This window comes from Acipenser ruthenus, chromosome 52, assembly GCF_902713425.1.
Source record: "Acipenser ruthenus chromosome 52, fAciRut3.2 maternal haplotype, whole genome shotgun sequence".
NCBI lineage: Eukaryota > Metazoa > Chordata > Actinopteri > Acipenseriformes > Acipenseridae > Acipenser > Acipenser ruthenus.
This window is the reverse complement of record NC_081240.1, coordinates 6894350-6906488: the sequence shown is the minus strand read 5'-3', so window position 1 is coordinate 6906488 and position 12139 is coordinate 6894350. Positions and strand designations below refer to the sequence as shown.

Here is a 12139-nt window from a genome sequence, read left to right as displayed (position 1 = left end):
ATAAAGTGCTGGTAGACGTTCCAGCTGAGATTCTCGTCTAGTGTCTTAAAACACAGAGCTGCTCACAGTGTGGAATGCATGGCTTGTGTGCACTGAAACCAGAGAGCTGAGCAGGAGAGATCTCAGGAAATTATTATTATTATTATTATTATTATTATTATTATTATTATTATTATTATTATTATTATTATTATTATTATTTATTTCTTAGCAGACACCCTTATCCAGGGTGACTTACAATTGTTACAAGACATCACATTATTTTTACATACAATTCCCCATTTATACAGTTGGGTTTTTACTGGAGCAATCTAGGTAAAGTACCTTGCTCAAGGGTACAGCAGCAGCGTCCCCCACCTGGGATTGAACCCACAACCCTCCGGTCAAGAGTCCAGAGCCCTAACCACTACTCCACACTGCTGCTGAAATGAAACATAACTCAGTTTCTGCTCAACCTGTTTATTATAACCTGGCCTCAGTCCAAAACCCCGCCTCTTAGAGCTTTAAACAGTTCTGTTTGTTGTGAAATAGCCAGTCTCTCTGTGTCTCACTGCAGCAGGAATGGCTTCAAACTTGTGGTCTCAGGATCAGTTCAGCTGTCCAGTGTGTCTGGAGCTATTGAAGGACCCAGTCACTACAGCATGTGGACACAGTTACTGTATGGGGTGTATTAAGAACTACTGGGATCAGACTGATCATACAGGTGTCTACAGCTGCCCCCAGTGCAGAAAGACCTTTACCCCAAGGCCTGATCTGTGCAGAAACACCATGCTGGCTGAAGTTGTGGAGAAATTAAAGAACACAGGACTCAGTCCTCCTCCTGCTCAAAGTTATGCTGGACCTGGAGATGTGCCGTGTGATTTCTGCACTGGGAGAAAGTTCAAAGCTTTGAAATCCTGTTTGACGTGCCTGGCCTCTTACTGTGAAACACACATCAAGCCACACTATGAGGGGGCTGCTTTCAAGAGGCACAAGCTGATCAATGCAATTGGAAATCTGGATCAGAAGATTTGTGCTGAACACCAGAAGGTTTTGGAGGTCTTTTGTAGAACCGATCAGACGTGTATTTGCTTGTTGTGTTCACAAATTGAACACAGGAGTCATGAAACAGTCTCAGCTGAGACACAGAGGATTGTGAAGCAGGTAAGTGTTTGAAGCATTTCCTTGTAGCTATCCTAGAAGATAAGAATTCCCAGGGATATTTAACATGTCTGTTTATTAGGTTATACAGTTTCACATCAGGTCAGTTTTTTATATATGTGTGTGTGTTTGTGTGTTAGGGATTCAAATGTATTTCAAGCTAAGCTGGGTAGTTTGTGGTACACTGGAATTGAGTGTAAAATAGTATAATTTATATTCCTAGTATTTTGTATATTTGGTTATTTTATAGAATCATGTGTCAGTTTCATTGTTTAAGACATTATAGTTTAATTGGTTAAACTGTGTAAACATAAAGTTCCCAAAGTCAAGCACCTATTTTAAAACTCTTTAAGGTCCAGGTCAATTTCCGCTTGTTTTCAATGTTTTCAGATTTGTGCGTACAGCTCCATAGCTGTAGGGGAGACATGCAAGTGTCTCACATCAAATGAAAGGGAACAAACTGGGCTTGCATGTAAAACAACACTCAACAATCTCACACTCACCCTCTTTGGTGTAGGAAACAAAAAACACAAAAAAACACTTTAGAAAAGATCTTCATGTATTGTTTATTAAAACAATCAGCATTGCTGGTACAATCTAACACTGCTGAATGAAACTTGAGCATGAAATGAGCATTGAGTACATTCTGAATAGAATGAGCTAAAAACAAAGAAAAATATGAACATATTTACAAAAGTAGCAAAAACAGGGAAATAAGCAAAGTGTGTAAGTGCTGCCTGTGTGCAGCTGAGTGCCAGGGGGGCTTGCAGGAGCACATTTAGGCTGAGCTGCTTGTTGGTCAGGCTCTGCTTCTGTGTTCCTCTTCTCATGTGAGAGAGCTGCTGTGGGGGTGGGAGGGGAGGGGGTTCTTCTTTTGGGTGCAGATATGCTGGAGCTTCTGCACTGTAATTATAAAATAAAACACAAATACATGCATACAAGCTTATGCTATACACAATATTATATTTTGCCATCTTGTGTAAAAAGGCGTGCCGATAGATAAGACACACAGTCACCTGCTGTAGCCCGAGGCTTTGTGAACAAAACGCTGACGTCACCACTCACCAGAAGCCTGTAACTCGACACCAAGATCAGATTACAAGCTGCAGCAAAGAAGTGTGTCTTTCAGTAAACAAGCACAGACTTACTGTTGCACACACACAGAAATGCAGGAAATAAACAATGCTGCTGTTTACAAAGATTTAGAACTTGCATGGGTGTCCATAATACTGCCTGATTAAACTGCCTTTAAAGTTTGGATCGCCGGTGGTCATTTTATCATTAGGAGGAACTTAAAGAGTTAAAAACAGTAAATAATATATATATATATATATATTGATATTAAATACATATTAGATTAAAGATAAAGTTCCTTCAGTTATCTAGGTGTTTAACAAAACAAACATGTAACACATGCTAGATCAGCCATCATTCACTGTTAATAGAATGAAACAGTACCATCTAGTGGACAGCTACTGTGGATCAAGTGTCCTTATGTATTGCTGGCAGCTGTGCACTAGATGGTGTTGTATCTTACTACTATACACACATGTTGTCTGATCTAGCCTGTGCTACAGATCTCTATGTCGTGCAACTAGAACTGAAGAACAAATTATATTTGAGAACCACTCAGAATTATTGCAAACATTGTAAGGGGACAATTTATTTAAACTAAATTGATTCTGTCAGTTTCAATAGCATACTTAAACAGGCCTGTGTTGGGTGTGACAGGATATCACTCAATGCCCCATCAGAAATGTCACTGTGTCACTGTGTTTCTACACAGAAGCAGCTGGGAGAGACACAGACAGAAATACAACAGAGAATCCAGGAGAGACTGAAAGAAATTGAGGAGCTGAAAAAGGCTGTGGAGACACTGAAAGTGAGTATTGACAAGAGGGGGTTATTATTATTATTATTATTATTATTATTATTATTATTATTATTATTATTACTATTATTATTAGCAGATGGACTGGAACACATCTACAGAAATTTACTGTCTATGCCTGATGTGTTTTTGATATCAATTCTAACCATGTCTCCTCTACTGTGTTCTTTCACTCAGAGATCTGCATGCATAGAAATAAAGGAAAGTGAGAAGATCTTTACTGAGCTGATCCGATCCATTGAGAAGATCCACACTGAGGTTATTGAGCTGGTTGGAGCTAACGAGAAGGCTGCAGTGAATCAGGCTGAAGGACGCATGAAGACACTGGAGCAGGAGATTGCTGAGCTAAGGAGGAGAAACGCTGAGCTGAAACAGCTTTCAGAGACAGAGGATCACATCCATTTTCTACAGGTAACACCACTGCTTGTTAGAAAATCTCAAGTCCATAACTGGGACGGTTTCAGACAGACCTCTCCAATTGAATGAATCCTTGCTTTTCTCCAGGAATGTTGTGGACCCCATTCTGTTTCACTGAAAACTCCTTTTCTCCACTTTCCTGTTGTAGAATTTCCAGTCTCTCTGTGCCCCTCCTGAAGCTGGAGATTTACCCAGCGTTACTGTCAATGCAGACATCTCTTTTGGGGCTGTGAGGAAAGCTGTATCTGAACTTAAATACCATATTGAGGACTTCTGCAAGGGGGAAATCGTCAAAAAATCCAAAACAGGTTGGTGTGAAACAGATCCCTTTGTTAGAGATTTCTCAAATAGACCATGGCTTGAGGAAGGACAGGACTTGCAATACATTAATAAAGAACTCTTGCAGATTGCTGGCTATATAAATAATGCAGTATTGAGAAGGGAGGAGGTAGCAGGGAGGAGGAAGCATGAAGGATGGAAGAGAAAGCAGAGAGGAGGGAGCATGAAAGTGGGAGGAGGCAACATGGTGGAGGGGGCAAGAAGCAGGGAGGATGGAGCAGGGAGTGATAAAGCAGACTAGAGGGAGCAGGGTGCATGCAGGAGGGAGCAGGGAGGTGGTAGGAGGGAGCAGGGAGGATGGCACATGTACTGATGAAGCAGAGACGAGGGAGTGATGTGTGGACAGAACAGACAATGACTGCTGTATGTTTGATGCACAAGGGTGTCCTAATATGGACACCGTACTGTTGGGCAAAGATATGTGATGGAGAGGAAGGAACACAAGACTCCAGTTCAGTGGCAGATGTGTTCACATTGACTTTGGCTGCTGCACCGATACAGAAGGAATACATATTCATTGTAATCATGAACATCTTGAAGTACAGATTTTTACATCCTGAAATGCCGTGAATAAGCCTTGTTTCTTTTCAGATTGCTGTTTGGAGTCTTTTGTGTGTTGTGTATTAATCCACATGTTTCAATTCTATTCCTCTCTCTTTGTATACCCAGTGTATGAAGTTGCAGTTTACAGTCTGCAGGCTCCAGAGCCAAGGAACAGAGCTGAGTTTTTAAAATGTAAGTCTGTTTTCACTGAAACATTTGGGAGAAGAGCTAACTCTACAGATATTTAGTAAGCAAGGGGTCTGAGTGGGTAAAATGGCAACACATACCCCGTAGGAACATTAAGTGAACCGTAATTCTATGCAGAGCTGCATTTGATTGATTTTGATTCAAGAAGTTTGGTAAGATCGAGGAATTATAATGAACAAAACAATTAAACAAGAGGGTTTAATTAATAGCAGCAGTTTATTGAAGACAGAAAAATAAAAATAGAGAACTTAACCTAAGTCAGAAATAAATCTTCAGTAAGAATTATAGATCAAATCTATTGATTTTCAATCTTAAACATCACAGTCTAAATATACTTGTCTATAAAGTAGTGGGGAGGAGGGTTCAGGGTGGAGGGAGCAGGGATTTTAGTGGATGATATTCTATTCAAGATATTTAGTAAGCAAAGGGTCTGAGTGGGTAAAAAGGAAACAAATGCCCCACCCCCAGTCATTCTGCATGTATTCATCTGTCCCAATACTTGTTTCGGGGGAGTGTATAATATTTTACAATGAATAGCATAATTACTTTTCTAACTGTCTCTCCTCTAACCATCCTCTTTTCTTCAATCAGATTCCTGTCAGCTCACACTGGACCCCAACACAGCGTATAGAAACCTCAATCTGTCTGAAGGGAACAGAAAAGTGACATACAGTAGAGACATCCAGACATATGCTTGTCACCCAGAGAGATTTGAGAGCTGTTCCCAAGTGCTTTGCAGAGAGGGTGTGTCTTGGACTCGCTGTTACTGGGAGATTGAGTGGAGGGGGGGAGGGGCTTTTATAGGAGTCACATATAAAGGAATCAGCAGGAGAGGAAGGGATCGTTCCTGTCGCCTTGGATACAATGACAAGTCCTGGAGTTTGATCTGCTCTGGTTCCAGTTACACTGCCCTGCACAATAACAACAGAACTGCAATAACTGCCCCCCGCTCCCCCAGAATAGGAGTGTATCTGGACTTTAATGCCGGCACTCTGTCATTTTATGGCGTCTCTGACACAATGACCCTCCTGCACAGATTCCAAACCACATTCACTGAGCCGCTCTATCCTGGGTTTGGGCTTCATTCTTATGATTCCCCTGTAACAATCTGCCAGCTGAACTAGACTGTTTTGTGTTGTAAGAAACCCTTTGTATTGAACTCCCTGTCTGTCCTCTCCACTCCTCGGGTGAAGGGAATGTTCAATCTGACACAACTTTGGATGAAAGTTAGGGGGTAAAACGGCGCCACCTGCAGAGCGAAACGAGGGAATTATTTGTTTTTACACTTGGAGCCGAGGCAGCCTCATTTTTACTGTTTAATCTGTCAGGTTAGTGTTTCTGTAATTGTAAACACTCACAACTGGACAGCTGTTTCAGCATAACATGTTCAATATGTCCTGAGTATTTATTGATTACAAACACATAAATAGCAGCAAGTGGCAGACTTAGTTGGCATCTCTGCACAGTGCTAGAATTCCCACAGCAAGTACTGATAAGTATCTCTTAAGGTGATTGTAGCTCACTAAATAATTCCACAATGTGTTCCTATATTGCACTTCCATTGGCTGCATAGGACTCAAATGTGCAGGTTTGAAAAGCATGAGATCTGATGCTGCTTGAGGTTAAAGAAAGTTCGCAGTTTCTATGCCTTATTCTCAGGGTGCATGTTTACTATAGTAGGTGTTTCTTTCAACACTGCACATTTGAGACCTTTATAACGAATGGAAGTGCACAGCAGCTGAGATTCATGGGATTATTTTGTCAGCTCCAATCCCTATCAATGTAAGGTCGTGTAAATAGCAGCTCACAATACTTGCCATGTCAAAGGCATGTCAGTATAGTTTCCAGCAGATTCTTGTATACAGGAGAATCCTGTTAGCTGAATAGCGTTTGAACTTGATGCTGAAGTTTATGGTAACACTTTATATGAAGGTGTCAATTTGAAATAGATTATTAACATGTTATAGATGCTTAAACAATGAGTTATAATGTTTTTATAATGCATTATAGAACAAGTCATACAGGATAGTAACAGCATTTACTAGTGTGTTATAAATACTGAATAGATGATATAAGAAATCTGCAATAAATCAAAATATAAAACTGTATGTTAGCTGTAAACAAATCAGGACAAATCACATTAAACACAAATGATTTACACTTCATTGTCTGGGTCATTTATTTTGTATTTTTCATTATTTGTGCAAAAAACAGAACATCTGCCATAGCAGTGTCAATATGGTTTAGGGCCTCCATGGGCAGCCAGCACGGCACTGATTGGACGTGGCAGGTAGCGATTCTGCAAGGTGCTTTTTAAATTGTGCTGGAGGGATACGGGACCATTCCTCAATGATTTCCAGCCTCTAATTCCTTCAGGTTGTGTTGTATTGGGGGTGGAAATCTGTAGTCAAGTCAGAATGGCCCGTACATAGAGAGAGTCACATCACTTTAGAGACTGTTCTTTGTGAATAAGACTCAGTAATAATTTTTGCACTCTTGAAAATGGAAGCACCTGCCAAACAAGCACAATATTTATTTATTTTTGCTTATTTTAACAATAATGTGAGTGAAATATCATCACAAGAAAGAAGATATTTCCATGGATATCGTAAATCACAACCAAATTGCATTACATGTGCAATCTGCCCACAGTTGAAAAGCAGAAACGTGTTTTAAGCCTGACCTTTGTCGCCCTCTTCAGGACAAACTCTGCACCTGCGCAGACCCCGATTGAAAGCAATTCTTTTCACTTGGTGTGGTTCCATTGGAAATGTAGGGCTCTATTCACACAACCTTCAGGACTGTTCCAAGCACTGTTCTGTTAAAGACTCTTTATGGTTTAAATCAAGTTGTTTAGAGAGGGGGAGCAGTTTACTCTTTATTAATTTTATTGTGTATTATTATTCAAAGCACTGTTTAAGGTCAACAATCTTTATAATCAGGTTTTAAATTAAAAACAAAACATGAATATAAATAAGCACCATTTTAATAACCTTTTCTTTAACATTTCTGTACATCAATGCAAACCTTTTTTATGTACTTTTTTCTTTAAAAGTTTTTAATTTTCAATACATGTTTTGTCTGTGCATACTTTTGAAGTGAACATAAACTAAGTGGACTGTCAACAGCAACTGCTCTCTGGAAACATGAAGAGCACAAAAAAGCTTTGGAGAAAATGTTAAACACACATAAAAGATATTCTACTATAACAATGACCACACAGTGTTGTTTTAACTAAACAATACCAGCAGACCAGCCTATTTCATACAGGTCTTTGTAACTAAACAATACCAGCAGACCAGCCTATTTCATACAGGTCTTTGTAACTAAACAATAGCAGCAGACCAGCCTATTTCACACAGGTCTTTGTCCAGTGACTGCTGGGTCTGATGTAAGAAGAAAAAAACAGAGCGATTCAGCCTATTGTATCTTTCAAAGGTTTGCCTGCCAGTTGAAGGAGCCAATGATAGCAGGGTAATACTATTGTGAAGCTGCTCAAAGAACACTACAGGTACAGTCTTGAATCCTCCCAGAAGCAGAGGGTGTGAAGTATAGAAGAACTGAAATGTCCGCTCTGGATAGACAAACACCAAAAAGATAACAAAGTTACAAACTGAATGAAAGGAGACAGTACAATATTGTGGATCAAATAAAAGCAAGTTTTTCACATCTTCAGCGTGCCCAGCTGGCACGGGCCCATGAGGCTTTGTTGTCTTCAGAGTGCGAGCTTGGGTTCAAATGATTTCAGTCGCTTCTCGACTCTGGGATCAAGCTATCAGACACTTCCAGATGGTTTGTCAAGCTGACAGCCCCTAAAAGACTAAAACATCCCATTTAAAACACATGAAAGCCCCGTGCAGCCAGTCTACCCAGGCTAAGTGCTTGAGAAAGAGAGAGGGAGAGAGGTCAAAAGGGAAGGGGTGTATATCTCACTACTCATGAACACACTGCTCCCAGGTAGGAAACCCACTGATCCTCAACTACTGCTCCTAGTGATCTCACACAGCTCCAATCCTCCAAGTCCACAGCTTGAGTTGCAATCTGGTGTCTCAGCTTCTCACACGGCACAGCACACAGCTCCCAACTTACAGCTCCCAGCTCCAGCACAGTTCATCTCCAGCACCCCCTCCTCAACACTCCCCACCCCACACTGTATACTCTCAATCCATCACTTCTCATTAACAGCACCCCCTCCTCAACACTCCCCACCCCACACTGTATACTCTCAATCCATCACTTCTCATTAACAGCACCCCCTCCTCAACACTCCCCACCCCACACTGTATACTCTCAATCCATCACTTCTCATTAACAGCACCCCCTCCTCAACACTCCCCACCCCACACTGTATACTCTCAATCCATTACTTCTCATTAACAGCACCCCCTCCTCAACACTCCCCACCCCACACTGTATACTCTCAATCCATCACTTCTCATTAACAGCACCCCCTCCTCAACACTCCCCACCCCACACTGTATTCTCTCAATCCATCACTTCTCATTAACAGCACCCCCTCCTCAACACTCCCCACCCCACATTGTATACTCTCAATCCATCACTTCTCATTAACAGCACCCCCTCCTCAACACTCCCCACCCCACACTATATACTCTCAATCCATCACTTCTCATTAACAGCATCCCCTCCTCAACACTCCCCACCCCACACTGTATACTCTCAATCCATCACTTCTCATTAACAGCACCCCCTCCTCAACACTCCCCACCCCACACTGTATACTCTCAATCCATCACTTCTCATTAACAGCACCCCCTCCTCAACACTCCCCACCCCACACTGTATACTCTCAATCCATCACTTCTCATTAACAGCACCCCCTCCTCAACACTCCCCACCCCACACTGTATACTCTCAATCCATCACTTCTCATTAACAGCACCCCCTCCTCAACACTCCCCACCCCACACTGTATACTCTCAATCCATCACTTCTCATTAACAGCAGCGGCTGCTGGTCAAAAAAATGGGGAGGCAGAAAAAAGCAGAGGTCTTGGGGTCCCCTTCAGCCACCAGCAGCAGAAGAATCGTTTCATATCTTCTTAACGTTTTCCCCCAATTCAAAGCTGTTAAACACAGCCAGCAGAAAAAAGAAAACTGCAGCCCATCGTAATTGATTCTCATAAACGTAACTGTTACACACTGCCAACATTAATATAGCATTTAGAGTTCAAGACCACGTCACTTTAACATACTTTGCATAAAATATTTTCTAAGCAAAGTTGTTAAAGCAGGAGAAAGGCAGACACGAATCAAGCACACCCTATCCACTTCATCTGTTGAACTTAATAAATGAACACCAGAATAATTAGATACCGTTCTGTACATACGAAACGGGTCTGTTTAATATAAAAGAAGCAATTCAGACAGACTTCAGTTCTGCAGCAGGAACATTACTGAGCTGTATGTCTTGAAGCAAAGCTGACTGATGGGAAACCGACACCGGTGTTATTCTGATCTGACAGTTTTAACATTCATTTTCTTGTTGGCTAATTTTGTTGTATTGTCTCATAGGCAATTTACAGTTATATAATAAATCAAAGTGCTTATATGTAATAATGATGCGCGCAAGACCACGCAAGCTGCTGCCGTTGTGACGAACCCCCTGAAACCCCTGAATGTCGTTCTTTAGGAGCTGCGCACGCACTCGCACGGTGACGCAGGTACAGTGACGCAGGTACAGTGAGGGAGACCTCCGTTCTGCACACAAACCCTTCTCGATGTAGAACCCGCCAGAACTGAAAAGCCAAACCACTTCCATCAGACAATGGAAGGTCGAGAATAAGAGCCAATCACAACGCATTCTGTTTGACCAATGAAAATACGGGTAGGGCTTGCGGACCTATTTTCCTCGTGGCCAATCAGAACGCAGACGGCTGTTTGTTTTCAAATGAAAATATCAACAGATCCTTTTTGTACCATTTGTCAAAAAGGTGAAATAGGTTCTACATTCCATGTGCACTGGGAGCGCTCCGTTTTGTGTAATTTTTGGGAACGTGTGACTATCGATGTCTCAAAATTATTGAAGACTGAAATTACACTGACACCCACCCTATTTCTACTAAACCATGATTGCAAACTTTGTCTATCCTAGGCAAATCGTAGGCTCCTTCCAGCAGCTCTTACAGCTGCAAAGAAAACTATTTTACAATACTCATTCGCTCCTGACCTTCCGCTATGCATACCTGGCTATTACAGCTTCAGTCCATATCACAGCACCTGTAGAACTCACCGGGGTGAGAATTAGCCTGTAACCCCACCCTTAACCCCGCCCTTTAGGGGTTCCTGCCCTCAACCGGACTGACGTGACACTGAATGCGATCGTTAGGTACGAAAAACGCTCAGGGTGCAAATTTGGCGCTATAGCGCGAGCAACATGAAATTCTGGCGCCAGTAGACATGTTTATTTTTTATTTTTATTTTTATTTTTTTTATTCCTTAGCAACCGTAAATGATGCTAGTTTCTCATTGGATCTGGACTAGTCACATGACCTGTCCACACTCATCCACATCACAGGAGAAGGTTCGTGTCGTGTGGGAAAGTGGTGGCAAACGTATCGCAGCACACTTTTACACAGCTATCAATGTCTTGTAATTTGCCCAAACATCAGTATTTTTCCACAAAACTTTCAGGAATTATTTTAAGGTCCCTCTGGTCATAGAATATTACACATTCTTTATACATGTATCTCAAAGCAGAATACATAATACAAATAATTTATGTAAAATTAAATAAAAATAATGAAATTCTGTGTTCTAAAAAAAGGACACTATTTCCAAGATTCTAATGTAAAAAAAGAAGATTTTTTGTGAATGTTTGTTTACAGGAAGAGTCAAATACAGCCAAAAAACGCCTGGTCCTAGGGGAGCATCCCACTGAAACGCCTGGTCCTGGGGAGCATTCCACTGAAACGCCTGATCCTGGGGAGCATCCCACTGAAACACCTGGTCCTGGGGAGCAGCCCACTGAAACGCCTGGTCCTGGGGAGCAGCCCACTGAAACGCCTGGTCCTGGGGAGCAGCCCACTGAAACGCCTGGTCCTGGGGTGCAGCCCACTGAAACGCCTGGTCCTGGGGAGCATCCCACTGAAACGTCTGGTCCTGGGGGAGCATCCCACTGAAACGCCTGATCCTGGGGGAGCAGCCCACTGAAACGCCTGGTCCTGGGGAGCATCCCACTGAAACACCTGGTCCTGGGGAGCAGCCCACTGAAACGCCTGGTCCTGGGGAGCATCCCACTGAAACGTCTGGTCCTGGGGGAGCATCCCACTGAAACGCCTGATCCTGGGGAGCATCCCACTGAAACGTCTGGTCCTGGGGGAGCAGCCCACTGAAACGCTTGGTCCTGGGGGAGCATCCCACTGAAACGCCTGATCCTGGGGAGCATCCCACTGAAACGCCTGGTCCTGGGGAGCAGCCCATTGAAATGCCTGGTCCTGGGGAGCATTCCACTGAAACGCCTGGTCCTGGGGAGCATCCCACTGAAACGCCTGGTCCTGGGGAGCATCCCACTGAAACGCCTGGTCCTGGGGAGCAGCCCACTGAAACGCCTGGTCCTGGGGGAGCATCTCACTGAAACGCC

General features: G+C 42.6%; 2 protein-coding genes across 3 annotated transcripts in view; one reads left to right on the top strand and one right to left on the bottom strand.

Moving 5' to 3' along the window:
* The window catches only part of LOC117433057 (GTPase IMAP family member 8-like), a 267258-nt gene that overhangs the window by 173077 nt on the left and 82042 nt on the right, over positions 1 to 12139 (bottom strand). The gene's annotated exons all lie outside the window — the stretch shown is intronic.
* Positions 553 to 12139, top strand: part of LOC117965704 (E3 ubiquitin/ISG15 ligase TRIM25-like) — a 300687-nt gene continuing 289100 nt past the window's right edge. Inside the window, exons 1-6 of one of the 2 annotated variants that reach the window (XM_059016312.1) lie at positions 553 to 1143; positions 2927 to 3022; positions 3209 to 3442; positions 3597 to 3756; positions 4457 to 4522; positions 5129 to 6697. In XM_059016312.1, coding sequence (XP_058872295.1) covers positions 562 to 1143; positions 2927 to 3022; positions 3209 to 3442; positions 3597 to 3756; positions 4457 to 4522; positions 5129 to 5661 — 1671 coding nt within the window. In that variant the 5' untranslated portion in view covers positions 553 to 561 and the 3' untranslated portion in view covers positions 5662 to 6697. Of the gene's footprint in view, positions 1144 to 2926; positions 3023 to 3208; positions 3443 to 3596; positions 3757 to 4456; positions 4523 to 5128; positions 6698 to 12139 lie in introns of those variants that run through there. The other variant, XM_059016313.1, reaches the window with a different exon arrangement.